At 31.6% G+C, this 17140-nt stretch overlaps 1 protein-coding gene across 4 annotated transcripts in view; it reads left to right on the top strand.

The window, feature by feature from the left end:
- The window catches only part of Luzp2 (leucine zipper protein 2), a 471602-nt gene that overhangs the window by 206822 nt on the left and 247640 nt on the right, over window positions 1–17140 (top strand). For 3 of the 4 annotated variants that reach the window (XM_005328059.4, XM_021728306.3, XM_078046324.1), the window contains exon 5: window positions 10023–10085. The exons of the other annotated variant lie outside the window; for it this stretch is intronic. In XM_005328059.4, the coding sequence (XP_005328116.1) occupies window positions 10023–10085 (63 nt within the window). The remainder of the gene's footprint in view (window positions 1–10022; window positions 10086–17140) is intronic. 4 annotated transcript variants of the gene reach the window in all.

Raw genomic sequence — 17140 nt, 5'->3', positions numbered from 1 at the left:
ATAGTTTTCAAAAGGAGGCAAAAGAGTTTAAAGGAGGAGAACAGGACAGTTTCATATATGCTATAATTTTTTTAAAAAAATGAAAATATCATGTACTTAATATAATCAAGAAAAGAAAATATTTGTGAAACATCATGTAAAATATTTAACAATTTATATTAATACCTGAAAGCAAACAATTGAAAGAACAAAGATAAAAAGCAAAGACTATGTATACTAACAAAAAAATAAAAACAAACTAAAAAGTCCAAATACATGTTTCTACCTTGAAATGCAGGTTAAACATCCAGCAAAACATAAATAATAGAAATAATAGGGGGAATGCCAAAGTAGATGCACCAAATATTTTAAAAAAATATATTTCATAATTTTAAACTACTACACAAACAGGGAATCTCCAACAAATTTTTGACATTTTTGGGGGCAAATCATTCATAGTTATGCTATATAAAAAAATTGTTTAACACATAAATGAAGTTCTGTTAATTCAAGAATATTAATAGCATGTATAATAAGTTATTCAAACCCATTGTAATAAAGGTAATAATTTTGTAAGATTAAAATAATTCCTTAAGTTTGGAAAATATATAACACATTTCCTAATAAACTTTGCCTTAAAAAGAAATAATAGGCATTCCACCTTTTGGGTCCCCTTCTTCCTCCTGGCGAAGTCTTTTCTGCTGTCCTTTAATAAAGCTTGTACTTTCCACTCTAAACTTGTCTCTGTGTACTTCTCTGGTGTTATACTTCAGCATTCGAGGAAGCCAGGACTCCTCACCAATAACAGATTGGATGTTCCCCACTGAGATCTAACTGAGACCACCCATCACTCAAATGGCCCTCCAGCTTATTACTTCTCAATCGGACTTCTATCATGGACCACTATCATGGACCACTCGATAGACCCAATTTTTAAAAAGGGGGAACTCCAAAACTGCTTGCTCAACACCGCCCCCTTTTAGCTGGAAGAAGCCAGAATGGTCATTGCCCTCTTTCCTTACAGCACTAAGGAGTTCCCAAAATTAGAGGGGGAAATGAAGCCAGATTTACAGATAGGTAGTTAGTGTAGTTAGGTAAATCAGGTTTAATATCAAGTAAGATAAATAAGATGGAAGCCATTATTGAGAATGGAATCTAGGAAACCAGAGCAGCACTTGGGGAGATTGAAATGTTAATGCCCCCAAGGCCCCAGCCCATCCCAAGGAAATGTTAACAGCTTCCAGAAAACATGGAGATGCTAATCCAAAACCCCTTCCTGCCCATATTACTCCTTCAGCCCACCTGTCCCCCACCCTTTGGACTTTCCCATCTACATTCCACCACTTGCAAGATAACAGAACAAAGGAAAGGAACGTGACAGAAATTTGGGAAAACTGAAAGTAGACCTTAGCTATAAAAGAGGACTACCTTCTCCTTCCATGGATTCCACCTTTTGGTCCCCTTCTTCCTCCAGAGAAATCTTTTCTGCTGTCCTTTAATAAAGCTTCTACTTTCTACTCTAAAAAAAAAAAGAAAAGAAAAAAAGAAAAGAAAAGAAAAGAAAAGAAAAGAAAGAAAGAAATAATAAAATGCTGTAAAACATACTGAACACTTAAACAAATGAAAACAACACAAGCCAAGGTAACAGTGGGGAAAATAGTTAAATTAGTTAAATGTATTTATTAGGAAATATTAAAGAAAAATATAACTCAACAAACTGGTTAAGAAGCAAAATGTCAAGATCAGTTTTAAAAGAAAGAAAGAATTATAAAGTTTGGACAATAAAGCAATAAGATAAAACAAGTAGGCACTTAGGGTGTATGTAATTCAGTGGGGGAGCCCTTGTCCAGCATATGTGAGGTTCTGGATTTGATTCCCAGCTGCAAAAACAGATAGACATGCCCTCCCCTCGCATTTTAGCTGAGTTCTTCAAAAGATTATTATAAATAGAGTATTCAAAAGAACAAATGAGAATAAAAATAAAGACTATAGTAAAGTAATGAAGAAAGAGAAGAGACTAATGAGAAATAAGAAGATTGAAGCAGTATAAAAACTCTTCCAATAAAGACAAGCCCAAGTCCACACAAAGTAGCTTTACTACTTGATCTCATCAGACATTTATGAGAAAATAATAACAATACTTTTTAAGTTATTCAAAAGAAATTAATATGAAGGAATTCTTCCAAATGTATTCTTCAAGACCAGCATTACCCTGATAACATAACAAAGATATAAGGGAAAAAGGAGACTATAAGCAAATACTCTTGATGGGCTGTTTTAGGCAGTTTTTCATCTATACTGACCAAAGGACCTGACAAGAAAAATTACAGGAGGAAATGTTTATTTGGGGGTTCACAGTTTCAGAGGTCTCAGTCCACAGACAGCTAGTTCCATTCCTCTGGACTGAAGGTGAGGCAAAGCATCCTGCGACAGAGGAAAGCAGGTCAGAACAAGGCCACCAAGAAGAAGAGACTCTTCAGGAACAAAATGTACACATCAAAGTCACAACCTTAATGACCTACCTCCTCCAGCCATACCCAACCTGCCTATAGTTACCACCCAGTTATTTCTTGTCATTAGATTAATACATTCATTGTTAAATATTTTATAATTCCATCATTACTCATCTAAGCTTCCTTTCATTATCTCACACATGAGTATTTTGGGGACACCTAACACCTAAACAATAGGTATGCCATAGAAAAAAATGAACATAGTTGTAAAACATAGTTATAAAAATCTGTAACAAAATGCTAGCAAATTAACCAATAGTACATTAAAAAGATTATTCACAATAATGAAGGGAGATTCCTTCCATGGATGTAGGGATGGATGGTTTGCATATACAAGTCAATAAATGTAGTACACCACATCATTATAAGAAATTATAGATGTTTGATAAGACAGATATATTAACATGATATATTAAAAAATGCAGAAAAGGCAATTGATAAAGTGCCCTTCATGGTAAAATGCTGAACAAGGTAGGTAGAAGAGGGGCAGACCTGAATACAATAAACACCATTCTCCTAAGGAAATGGCTGACACTGACTGAGTAGGGAAAAGCAAAAGCTTTCCTTCTTAGATTTAGAATGTAACAAAGGTGTCCACTTTTACCACTTGTATTTCCACAGTGCAGAAAGCCCTAGCCAGAGCAATCAGGCAAGAGAAAGAAAAATCGGGCATCTAAATCAGGAAAGAAAAATTCAAATAGTCAGAGTATGCAGGTGACGTGAATATCTCAAAAATTCCATCCTAAAATATATTAGAACTAATGATGTAATTCAACAAACTTATAAAATACAAAAAGCAACATAGAAACCAATAGCAGTCATATAAGCCAACAGTGGATTATCTGAAGTAGATATCAAGAAAGTGATTTACAATGTTCCCATTTACAATGGCAACAAATTATCTATGGATACATTTAAAACTAAGAAGTGTAATGTCTTTATGATGAAAATTTTAATGTATCAATGAAATAAACTGGAAGAGGACACAAAAATGGAAGAACATCTTGTGTTTCTGATGGCAAGAACCAATATTTTCTAAATGACCATAATAAATCATTCTGAAGATTCAATATAATCCCTATTCAAATAAAGATAATACCCTTTAAAGATCTATAAAACACAATCCTAATATGGAAACAGGAAAAAAAAATCCCTGAATAGCCAAAATCATCTTGAGCAAAAAGACTAAGACAAGAGGCATTATACTACCTGAGTACAAAATATACCACAATGATCCAGTAATTAAAAAAATGATACTGGTATAAATACAGACATATAAACCAAAAGAATAGAATACAGGTCCTAAAAGTAAATCCACACATCGACAGTCAACTGATCTTTATAACAGTACATGTACATTATAGGTGGAAATGTAAAGGAAGCACAGCCATTATGGAAAATTATATGGAGGGTCCCCCATCATTTAGAAATAGAACTACCATATGATTCACTAATCCAACTAATTAGTATGCATCTCAATGAAATGAAATCATGCACACCAATGTTTATTGCCACCTATTCACAACAGGCAAGAAAAGGCAACAACCTAAATGCCTATCAATTGATGTAGGGCTAAAGAAAATGTGGTATATAGATACAATTGAAAACCATTAGGCCATAAAAATGATTAAAATCCTGTCATTTGTGACAACATGGATAAAACTGGATGTTATTGTGCTAAGTAACATAAGGCACAGAAAGACAAGTGTCATTGAACTTTATTCATGTGAAATCTAAAAATGTTGATCTCAGAAAACTTAATGGCAGAATTGTGGTTACCAGAGACTGAAAAATGTAGAGGGAAAGGTTGATCAATGGGTACTGAGTTTTAGTTCAACACAGGCAAGAAGTTCTTCTGTGTTATTAGACAGCAGATAACAATAAAGAACTGTATAGTTTACAAAAAAGCTAGAAGAAAGAATTTGAAGGATTCCACCTCTTGGGTCCCCTTCTTCCTCCGGGAGAAGTATTTTTTGCTGTCCTTTAATAAACTTCTAATTTCTACTCTGAAAAAAAAAAAAAAGAAAGAATTTGAAAATTTTTACCATGAAGAAATTATAGATGCTTGTTAAGTCAGATATGTTAACCTGATGTATACATTATATATTATATACTTGCATTGAAATATCATATTACTCTCTTAATATGTAAAATAATGTTTATGTAACTTGTTAAAATAATTTAATTGAAAAAATAAAATAAGTTGCAAAACAGAATAAAAATAGTTATTCAAATTTTATAATATTGAGTAAAAGAAGAAAAGTAGCTATGTTCACAGTTCAAATTAATTCATTAGAACAGTGTCCACTGAAGTTTTGAAAATCTCCATTAAAGCTTTAGATAAACACACATTTTCAAAATTTCTGCTAGAGAATGCAGTACTTGAATAGGCCAATATACTTAGAAATTTAATATATGAAAAGATGTACTTTTTCCAAACTTTCAAACTGTAGCATGAGAAGTATTGTTTTTTTTTTTTTTTTTTTTCTTTTTTCAGTACTGAGAATTAAATCCAGGGGTGCTTAAGTCAAATCTTGAGCCATTTTTATTTTTTTTTGAGACATTATCTCCCTAAGTTGCTCAGGACCTCACTAAATTGTTAAAGCTGGCTTTGAACTTGTAATCTCCCTGCCTCATCCTCCTGAGCAACTGTAATTATAGGCACGGACCACTTAATAGTGATTCTCATCTGTATTTTTAAAGACTAATCATCTCTAATATATGCAATATTTCCTAGAGAAGAGAAAAAGAGTTAGAACTCTGATATCACTATATGCACATGTATATTTATGATTCCAAAATCAATAAATGATAATATGCCTATACTCAGATATATTTTATAATGACTTTTTGATGTAGAAATCCCAAATAAACAAATCTAAGAATGCTTTAATATATTAAATATTTTGATCAATGAATGAAAGCATCTACATGTAACAGAAATTATACTGTTCACTTTGGAGAAATGTGCTCTATATTTGAATTGAATAAATGATATCTTCTAATACTTCAAAGTTTGAAAGTTTTTACCATGAAGTAAGTCCAGAAATAAATAAAATATATATTTTTTATAGATTTCACATACAAAAAAAAATATGTAAATTGCGATTGTTTCATGTTTTTCCTATGCATTTAGTATCCAGGAGAATATGAGTTTAATATTATTGAGATCATTTTTTGAAAATGTGGGTAGACTCAAACAGAATGCTTTGTGATTTGTATTGCTACATGAAGACACTAAGTAAGGATTAAATTATACATATTCTCACCATTGTTATTGTTGTGAGTCATTACTAATTGTTTTACTGTTTAAAAAGCTATAGTTGTAACTGAAATTTGCATAAGAAAGAGATTAAAGTAATTGTAATTGCTTTCTTTCAAATCAGGAGGGAATTTGGCTTTGTTTCTACAAATATTTTTGTACTATTTTAGATTTTTTGCTGACTTTGATTAAATACCAAAGGCTATGCTTTTTCTCCCATAAAAAAAAAACGCTATTTTTTTTTTTTTTGCAAATTAGGTTACAAATAACAACAGTATCTATTTAAGTCCCAAGTAAAATAATATGAAGCATAAAGGCAGTCTTGTTTATTAAATTATAAAAATATAAAAAGATACATTTCTAAATAATTTAATTTTAAAAGGGTAAATTTGTCTTTATCTAAATGTTTATACATGTTGTTTATGAGAACTGAATAATTATTTTTATCCCTAAGCCAGTAATGAGTGACAAATCTTTCAAACTTGTCTTCTTCATGGAAAAGTATAGCAAAGAAGAAGGAGCTCTCAGGTGTAGCCAGAATAATTAAAGATATTGATGATCATTTGATGCATTTCATTACTCTTGTTAATTTTTATGGCTTAACTTGTCTTAAGTGAGACATAATTATTCTAAAACAAACTTACCTTAAAGCTTTTATTCTCATTAAGGAAGAAATATTACTGTGCTTCATTCTTTATTCAAAGTAGACACATGGTATTTCCCATCTCTGAAAATTATTTTGTAACTATCTGCTAGGGATGTTTATTTCTCTAAGGATCTTATATCCTTCTGGGATTCTACCAGTGATTATAAAATGCTAATGCTTTTAAAATATTCTGAAATTTTTTGGTCCTGAATAAATATCACATTCTCAAATTTTTATGTCAATATTTAATATTTAAAGAATTATAGGCATATTTTCAGTATACTCTTCATTTAATTGAATTTTTAGTTATGGAAAATTTATACTGAATAATCCCAATATGTGAAGATTCGTGGAAAATAATGCTACCAGTAAAAACGTAGATGACTTATATAATTGAAATGTCTTTCACTAGTTCATTGCTTAAAGACAAATCAGCAATATATAGAAATTTTCTGGTTCTAATAAAATTCTTGGGTAGAAATAGATGTAAATATCTGTCTGTAGGGAGGCATACTGTACTGCATGCATATCTAATTTCAAATTGCATCAAGTTCTTCCAAATAATACCTTTGTTTTATCAACTGACTTGAGCTCCCTACCTAATTAGATAGTAAGTATGACTAATGATTTGAGTTGCTGTCATTATCCTATAGTTCAAATGTAACCTTAAAAATTGATATGGTGGACTGGGGATATAGCTCAGTTGGTAGAATGCTAGCCTTGCATGCACAGCGCCCTGGGTTCAATCCCCAGAACCACCAAAAAAAAAAAAAATTGATATGGCAAGTGTTATATACATGTATGAATATGTCAGTCAATCGAGCTAGTTCATATATACTTTTAATGCACCAATTTAAAAATTATAGAAAAGAAAATATGACCAGAACAGTAGATATGAGCTAGTTCTTAAACTCCTCCTGTTTTATGTGTACTTTCACCATCATAGTTGTTTGGGTATGGGTTTTTGCTATCATTTAGTCATGCATTCTCTCCATGCCATAAAGGAAAGGATGCTAACAGTTATGAGGCTTCCAACTGATCTCATAGAAAACTAAGCTCAGGAGTCAGAAGTGATAATTCTGTCAAGGTGGTTCTAGAGCTACTGCTGCTCTTGAAGACATGAAAAACAGGAATCCGCTGATTTTCATTCTTGTTATTCTGTACTTCAATGACTCAGCTAATTCTCCCTGCTTCTTACTATCACTCTAACAACTGACCTCCTCTGCTCATTATTTGTACAGTAATTGACTTACCACAACATCTACATTAATCTACCACATTCCTTATCTGTTTCAGCTACAATCTAGCTAGTTCTCTCTGGGGTCCTAATTTAAATGTATCATAATAAATCTAATATGCCCAGATTCTATTTTGGAGTCAGAATTTGTGCTATACTTCTTCTTTGCCCTGGAATTGTTGTATCTAGTGATCAGGAAATGGTGCTAATGGAAGCAATGAAGGGACAGTTGCAGATTCCAGAGATGTTATCCCCACCATAAAACATTCAAATCTGAACTCTAGATCAAGGACACTCACTTATGGGCCCCAAGAATGGTCACATACTAGTATACTGTTATATATAAAAAAAGAAAAATAGTATCCATTTATTTAAATGGTTGTAGTTATGAATGGTTACAGTAATAGTCTTTACTTTGATTAATTAAGTAATTTGTACTTTTTACTAGATTATTATGATGATAAATTTATCATCTACAACAAATTAACTGGTTTTACATAAAATGAACATAGATATTACTCACAAATATAGACTTTAAATCTAAAGAACTTTTGGAAACTTTAACACAAAAAGGTGATACATGTTTTTCATGGGGCCATATGCAATAAATAAAATGGTCAAAATATGCATGAGAGGAAAAATGTGCATCAACTTCAAGGATAGTTATTACCTTTGGGAAGAATAAATGAAGGAAAATTAGGCAGAGTTTAAATGGCATTATAACAGTTTCTTTATGAAATAGCTAAAGAAATTGGACAAAACAATTCTATCTGCATAGGGGTGGGCCCACAGGACATTTCACATATTACTTACTCTTTTGTTTTTGAAATATTTTATAAATAATCAATTTTTAAAACTATGTTTATGGTGAAAAGTAACCCTCTTTTAAACTTTATTTCCAGCCCAATGACTTATTTTGCAGTCCAAGATAATATATACAATGGTTCCCTTTCATAATTCTAGGAATCTTTAAAGCTATCTTTTCTAATAGATGAAGTTACTGGACATTAGAAGTATGGCTAGTCCAAAGACAGATGTGCTATGAATGTAAAACAAACATTAAATTTAAAATACAGACTACAAATAAAGAATGTAAATCTGTCATTAAAAATCTATTATGGGGGCTGAGGTTGTGGCTCAGCAGTAGAGCACTTGTCTAGCATGTGTGAGGCCCTGGGTTCAATCCTCAGCACCATGTAACAATAAATAAATAAAATAAAGGTAATGTGTCCCACTATAACTAAAAAATAAATATTTTTAAAAAATCTATTTTGACTGGAAGCGCAACAGATCACTGGTAGAATGTTTGCCTAATATATACAGAGCCCTGGGTTCCATCCCCAGCAACACACACAAATGCATTAAATGTACAAATAATAGTATTTTAAATCTACTGAATGAAACATATCAAGAAAATCAATTCACCCATCTTCTTACTTTTTAAAATATGTGATTACCAGAAAGCAGCAAATTTGAGAAATTAAATGTTTCATCAACTATCATGTCTTTTTTTAACCATTATGGACACTCAGAGATTATAAAGACTATACATTTTATAAAAATTCTAACACTGTGTAATACTGCTTTTCTTTCAAAGTACTCAGGTCAGATAAAAATGCAATATCTATTCAAATAAATACACCTGGAATACAACCTTAAAGTTGTAACTGTAGATGCTAACAATATGATCACCAAGAGAAAACATCACAGTTTCTTAGATACAGTTTATATAACATTTCATACCTTTATAAAAGGTAGATCACCATACATTTGCTCTCAAAGCTGGGCACAGGACTAATTTAACACTAGAATGTTTATGAAGGGAAATTCCTAGGTTACTAGACTTGACATAAGAATGTATTTTCTAAGAACCATTTTTTGTAATATTTTTGTTTTTATTTGTTCTTTTTAGAAATAGATGGCAGTAGAATGCATTTTGACATATTATAAATATATGGAGTATAAAGTACTCTAATTAGGATCCCATTCTTCTTGTTGTACATGATGTGGAGTTTCACTGGTTGTATATTCATTTATGAACCAATTCATTCTACTGTCTTTCCTATTCCCATCCCTTCCCTCTTCAATTTTCTAAACATATTGTTTAGCAAAATAAATGAATTACAGTTGTAATATGCATGGTTTCTCAACTTTAAAAAAAATGAATTTATTGTTACCTGAGAAAGAATATTTTCATATAATCCTTAAATATATGTATGAATTGAATAATGAAGCTTTTGATTAAGAAAATTTTTAATTAATTATTCTTTTTCAATATTTGATAAAAAAGGGACATTCATTTTATTGTACCTGAAAATAATCAAAAATAAAAACCCATACAAATAAATTTTGGATGGATCTACATAATATTGTATTCATTTTCAGATTAACTTTTTAAAGACTGAAGTGGAAAGAAAGACCAAAATGATCCGAGACCTCCAAAATGAGGTAAGATTTATATTTCAGGAACATTTTGTATAAATCACAGAATACATAAAATATACACAGAAATTTGCTACAAGTTTGGAGGTTTGATCACATGCTGACTTGACCTTTGATGAATAAAGGCGAGAAAACTTGAGGCTAGAAATTTCAAATAGTGAATAATTTCCATGATTATATAATTTGATAGTAGTATTAGTCTAAATTTCCCAGCTCATTTTGCTAATTATATTTTGTTAGGCTGATATTAAAATTTTTATTTCATGAATTTAATGGTCTCTTAAATGATATCATAAGCACTTTAAAAAAAGCAAGGAGGAATTTGGTTGCAAAAAATAATCTGGAATGTAAAGTGCATTCCTGAAAAACTCAAATTCATAAACCAGCTGTAATTTTTGACATAAATGAGCTATAACCACTTGCATGATAAATTTTAACATATGAGGCCCTATTACCATGTTTTTCTTCTCTTTAATTATATAATTACTGTTTTTCTGATTTGATCACTTTTTATTTCCATTTAAGTGCAATTATGCAATTCTGATCATCAATTACTAAATAGTAACAAATCTTACTTGAATAATTCCACTAACTATGGCCTATTTTGAATCCCAAATAAATATTTTTTAGCACATATTTTTCTTCCTTTCTTCCTTTCTGTCTTCATTATTATTCATTCTTTATTCCCTCCCTCTTGTTCTTTTCCATTACTTTTATTTTTTTCTAGATATTTTAAACAGCAAATGAACTTTATTATTTCCAAATGGCTTCCCTCTTGGTATTCAAACTCAAAAATAATCTTTGATATTTGGTACCAATATTCTACATTTATACCTGGATTATGACTTTAAAAGACTAAAATCTGGAAAAGTTGTACAGAAGATTAGAAAGCAATAACAGTTCAACTTTGTTTTAATGATTCTATTGCATTTTAATTTTGTTCTTAATGATTTCTTTTTTTCTGAGTCTTCTCAAGCAAGTGTACTAGGATGTACATTGTATTTTCTAGATTTCTTGACTAAGGTGATAACTTTCAGCAGATCAGAGTTATCAGAATATCGAATATTCTGGATAAATACCTGTTTATTAGAGTACAGTTAAAGCTCAGTGAAAGATTAAATTACTCAACTAAAAAAAAAAAAGTGAAAGAGGAGAAGGAGGAGGGGAAAGAGAAAGAAGGAGGTGGAAAAGGGAAGAAGAAGGAGGTGGAAGAGGGTAAGGGCCAACATATAATTTAAAGTAAGGTAAATGTTTAAAACAATGTTAAAATAAGCACTAAAATATGATAAGAAGTGTGTTTGCAGCTGCACACACATGCACAGACACATATACACAGCAATAAGAACCCAGCTACTGGAGAAGTGGATTTTGGGTTCATTAGTTATTTTGTAAGTAATATCAGTTAACTTCTAATCTAAGATGTTTTTTTAAAACTCTAATATTCAATTTAGGAAAAAGAATTTTGAAAAATAGAAGTTTAATTTATTCCTAGTAAGTAAATATAAAGACTGATAAAAGATTTTGTTTTACGGGATCACTTTATAGAGAACTTCTAATTTGATACTTGTGTAGACTTAAAGAATTTTGAAAGAACTATATCTTCACAGAGGTAAGATCTGCTTAATATAAGTTATATAATTAAATTTACTCATGTTTACTTTCATGATATTGAAAATCTATGGGATATAAACTGAAAACCTCCAAACAATCTTTAAACTTCTTAATAGAACCTAATTCTGGACACATATCAATTTAATGTTTAAAATTCTCTTTCTTCACTTGAATGATTACTTGAATGTTTGTGTTTATTATTTGGGCAAGTTGTCAGTATGGTGAGAATGAAGCAAATTTATAAAATAAAGTAATTGACCCATACTCTCTACACTGAAATTATATGGATATGAAATATATCCAGGAGTAACAAATGAAACAAATAAACTTATTAAACAAAACAATAACAAGCAATTGAGACAATAGAGGTATAAATAGATATCTAGAACAGAATTGAAGTCTATGAGTGACAACATTTGAATTAAAGTATTGGTGAATTCTCAATATGAGACTTTTGAAACATTATTAAAGAAATTAGCTTTTTTTCATATGTGAAGGCATAAAATGCACTTTTACATTAGCTCCCAGTAGCTTAGATTTTAATATTTAAGTTATTCCTTGGAGAGGAAAAGTTTATTCAGACTATAATTTTTTAATGTAAGGACTTCATATGCAAGAAAACCTCCCAGTGTCCCCATCCAGGCATACCTATCTGGAACAGACTACATGGGAGTCTGTGCCCCAGAGATTTGTGGAGTCAGAAATTATAATTGTAACTGGGAAGAATACAGACAGCAAAATGGAGATGAAAGAGGAAAATGATTAGTGGGTTTTTTCTTTTTTACAGGGGGAAGGGAGAATAATGGTACTGGAAGCTGGGTGAGCTCTGAGTACTTCATCAGAGCATTGCGCATATACCTCTGTGTTCACCTTTTTTCACAAGAGCATGACTTTTAGCCTCTGAATTGGAATGCTGTTACTTATGAAAGCTCTACTGAGAACTAGGTGTCTTCAAGTCTCAGTTCCTGGGCCTCTCCTCTTGTTCAAATTCTTTTTTATGGAACATTCAAGTCCAATCTACTTTTTCTCAGTTTTTTTTTCCTTGCAGCAAATTAGCAATTAATAAAGGACAGAATTATATAAGTTTTAAAACTCATATTTCCCCTCAATATGTTAAGATTTGAAGCAATAGGGTCATAGCCTTGTCAAACTTTTGAGAATTTTTTTTAAATCAATAAAGAACTCAAGAAAAATAGAAAATTTATAGAAAAGCCTATACTTATAGTGGGATTTAGTGCTTTCAAAATTCCTATGCTTTACACTGCACCAAGATATCTGGCTAAACTGTGAATAGAGAAGATTCTATTAGAATTTTTCATCTGCATGAAAACAAGAGATGAATGAAAAATCCATCTCAGATTTTAATTTTTATGCTAATGTGCTCTATAAGAAGCCAATTCCCTCCAGAATCTACATCTTAGGACACTAAATCCTGAGTTTAAGATGAGATTTTGCTTGTATGTTTATTTGTTCTGTTGTTGTTTTTGGTAATACTACATTTACAGATTTATACAATAAGTGGTTTTACTAATTCTATTTTTTCCCTCAAACTGCACTTTCTGTGTGCAATTTGCAGAATATAAGCTTTCCCATGAAGCAAAAAAAAAAATGTTTTCCATTACTTCTTAATCTATGCCTGTTGTTATCTTTCCAGTGCAACCCAGCTATTAAAATGTAAACTGAGGCACAATAAATATTTTAAAGAGTAAATTTGAACAGCCAGTAATTTGTGAAGTGTGCAACTCCAAACCAGAAGTGACTTGGAGCTCCACCAAGGAAGCTCTAGAGAGAGGATTTTATAGGACAAACAGAAGTAAAGCTAAGAAAATATTAGATTGATTACAGTTATACAGTTGCCTTATATAGCTATCCCCTTAGGAAATCTCTAGTTTTATAGTTATTGGTTAGTTTCTTCTGATTGGTTAAGCTTGAATTCTCTTTGATTTAATGAGTTTTTATAAGAAGTGGTTCCAATTAAGTTTTGTTCATGTTTGCAAATCAAGCAAGGTTAAGGCCACTAATGAATCTTAACTGGTCTTGTCTGCTCAGGTAGCCTTTAAAGCCTGATCTCTGTTTTAATTCATTTTAACACATTTTTTACATGTTTACTTTCAATTTTTTATTTGGATATCATAGGACAAAATTTATAGGAACATTTCTTCCCATAAAAAATAAAATAAAAAACAAAGAAAAAATTCAGTCTTCCTTCCCTGACTTCCATATATCTGTTCACGGCATCATCTAACATAGTCTAGCTCATGCCATGCAAAGCTGAGATTTCATTTTGAATTTTTACTTTCAATTCCCTCTTTCTCTATTATCACTTCTATTTTTCTTGAGTTTCTTCCAATTTTCTGCTGGGATCAAATTAGTTTGTTTATAATGGTTTTAGATAAAAGAAAGGCTCCAGGAACAAGCAGGCTAGTACACAAGGCACATCAGGCATTGTGACAAACATCCTTGATAAGTTGAAATCCCTTAATGAAAGAATTGAGTTTAACAATGTTCAGGACATTTTATGGGAGTGCATAGCAATGTGTGAGGGAAAAGGGGAGGTTGAGAAAAGAGGAAGGAAGCAAGGGGAAGGAGAGGGAATGGAAAAGAGGGAAGACAAGACAGGAGATATATTTTCCTCCATTCTTTCCTATGGTGGTAGTTTTTGTTTATTTGTTTTTTCTGGATTTTGACTTTTTTTTCCCTTTGGGATGCATTCAAGATACTTCCAGATAATGATGAAATAAGGAATCACTCTGAAAACAAGGCCAGGAAAAATGAATGTGCTTCAGTCTTCTCAGTGGCGGAAATTAGGAACTCCTAAAAGCTACTTTCTTAGTCAGCCTTTCTCTCTATTTCATGGTTCCATTTTTCTCTACTTACAGTAACATAGGGACCATAAAGTTTAATCCAAATTTGAGTTTACAATCTGTCACCTACAGCTCTTTTTATTAATTCATTTAATCTTCTTTTAAATTTGTTTGACATTTCTCTAAATACCTGGGAAGAGCACCTTCCCATAAGTATCTCTGGGCTTTCAAATAGTTGCAAACCACTCTTACTCATGTTCAGACATAGAAGAATAAGGAATAGGCTTGTGAGGGGTAGTATAGCAGTTAGTAAAATTCATGGTTGTGGCAAAGTACATGGTTAAGAAAGAAAATTACTTGGCTATATAGCTATTCCACAAAATTATTAGAGGAAGTGCAGTTATAGCTTTTATACTGACCTTTAGGAAAAGCTCCTCAAACATACTTCTGACAAGACTAAAGAATGGGTCTCCTGTGCCAGATCCAGAAGTGTCCTGTCTGTATGGTAACCCACAATAGCAGCCTTGAGAACCATATAGCCTTAATGTCATTCACAAAGACAGTGGACTAAAGTTACCCTGGTTTCAAATGTAACACATTTTTTAGAGGTATGTATTTTAAGGATTATGTCTGATGAGCAGAGCTTAAGTCATTTCTGCCCTAACACTGCAATGTCTTCTGGAAGTGGAGAGAGCTTGCTTATTCACTTTTTATTTCTCTGCTTTAATTTTTCATTGAAAACAAGGAACTGACTCTACAGAAAGCATTCACATTGTAGAAACAATGATCCAAAGATTGATAACATGTATAAACAGAAATTCTAAACAAAGTGTTATAGTGTGTGGCGTTAGCATCCAGCAGGCCATCATTGAAGGGCATTGAGTGATTAAGAAATATGTTCTGAGACAACTGCCTAGCACTCAAGTGTGTGAATGTGTGTGTGTGTGTGTGTGTGTGTGACAACATCTCAGGTGTATAGATGGCAACTCATCAAATTTATCTTGTGATTTTAATCTTCTTTTGTCTTACTTTTTTAGCAACTGGATGTAGACTCCTTGAAATTAGAAATCTACCATAAAATATGATAATTCACATTTTTTTCACAAGATAATAAACAGCCAGGGCTTTATATATATGCATTAAAAATAAGGAATGCATCAAATCTTCTTTTAATACTAATGAATTAAAGAAATATGAGACACAACCTCCTAATTTGGAATTAAAATCCAATTTGTTGATTGGCTATTCTCTCCAATGGAATTGTTCTGAGACCCTACAAAATATAAAGACTAATATCAGGCAATCTCTGATCATGCTAACATAACAGGAAAAAAAAAAGGTATATGTGCTTGTGTATATTTTTCTAGGAGGAAGGTGGAGATTCTCCTAGGGAGACCAGGACTGAAGTTAAAACTAATAAAGTATAAATACCACTGATGTAAAGAAAACTTGAGTAGATTTTAAGAACACCCATTTTGGCTCAACCCTCTTGGCTCTAAATCTCTCTAAAATAAATTATCCCATCTTCTTGCCTCAGCAAACACTCTGAAGTGAAGATGCTGGGATATTTCATAACGTGATAGAGTGCTTCAGGGTCATCGTTCTGAAAATGAATTCTCTGCCTGCCTGCAGATGAATGGTTCTAACAGCTTAAGTCAAATACACATAGCCCAGGACATGCTCAAATGTCTTTAAATTATTTTTTTCACAGCTTTTTCACTTTATCCTGGTGATGTGGCTCTTTTTGAGTGAAGATTTAGGAAACATTTTAAGCAACAGATTATTCAGACTTTTTTGTATTCAATATTTAAAATTTATTGTAACTCATTTGTATTAGGTCTTAAACTTCTGTAAACGGTACCTGAACTGGGTAACTTAAAATAAAAGAAGTTTGCCCTCTCACAGGTATACAGACATGTTCAAAACCCACAGACACTCAGGTACATCAGACACATCAGGTACATCTGAAGGTTCTACAGAGTAATCTTTCCTTGCTTCTTCCTAGCTTTGGGTGCCTCCTGGAAATCTCTGAAACTCTTTGAGTGCAGTTGTGTTGCCCTCTATCTCTGTTTCACCTTCACAGTGTATTTTCTGTGGATCTGTGTATTATTTCCTCTTATAAATATACCAGTTAATCATTTTAGGACCTATGCCAATACAAATGAACTTTGAAAACTTAATTAAAATTGAAAAGAACCCATTTCCAAATGAATTCACATTCTGAGATTCTATGTATACATAAAACTTTTGTGTATTCCCCAAACATAACTCAATCATTTTTTAAACAAGAAAAGAGGCAATAATTTATTTGGTGTAAGTATGCCTAGGGAAGTATTCAATTTACTTATATGCATGTTTTTATTTATTTATTTATTTATATGCATATAAATATTTACTCATATATTTATTACTATAATGAATATATTACTTACTTCCTTGTATTGTCCCAATATTGAACTAGAGTCTAGAAAGATGGAAGTATTATGAAATTTCAGTTATACAAAATTCTGTCTGACCTTCAGAAATTTAATGAGAAATATTATGTAATATGTGACATATTTACCATGTAGATGTCAATCACTACTAAAATTACACAAAGTAAGTCTAATACACAACAGATAGAAACAAGCATTTTTTGAGTAAAAT

Source organism: Ictidomys tridecemlineatus, chromosome 4 (genome assembly GCF_052094955.1).
Source record: "Ictidomys tridecemlineatus isolate mIctTri1 chromosome 4, mIctTri1.hap1, whole genome shotgun sequence".
Classification (NCBI taxonomy): Eukaryota; Metazoa; Chordata; class Mammalia; order Rodentia; family Sciuridae; genus Ictidomys; species Ictidomys tridecemlineatus.
Note: the sequence above shows the minus strand (reverse complement) of the source record. Positions and strands in the feature narration are given on the sequence as shown.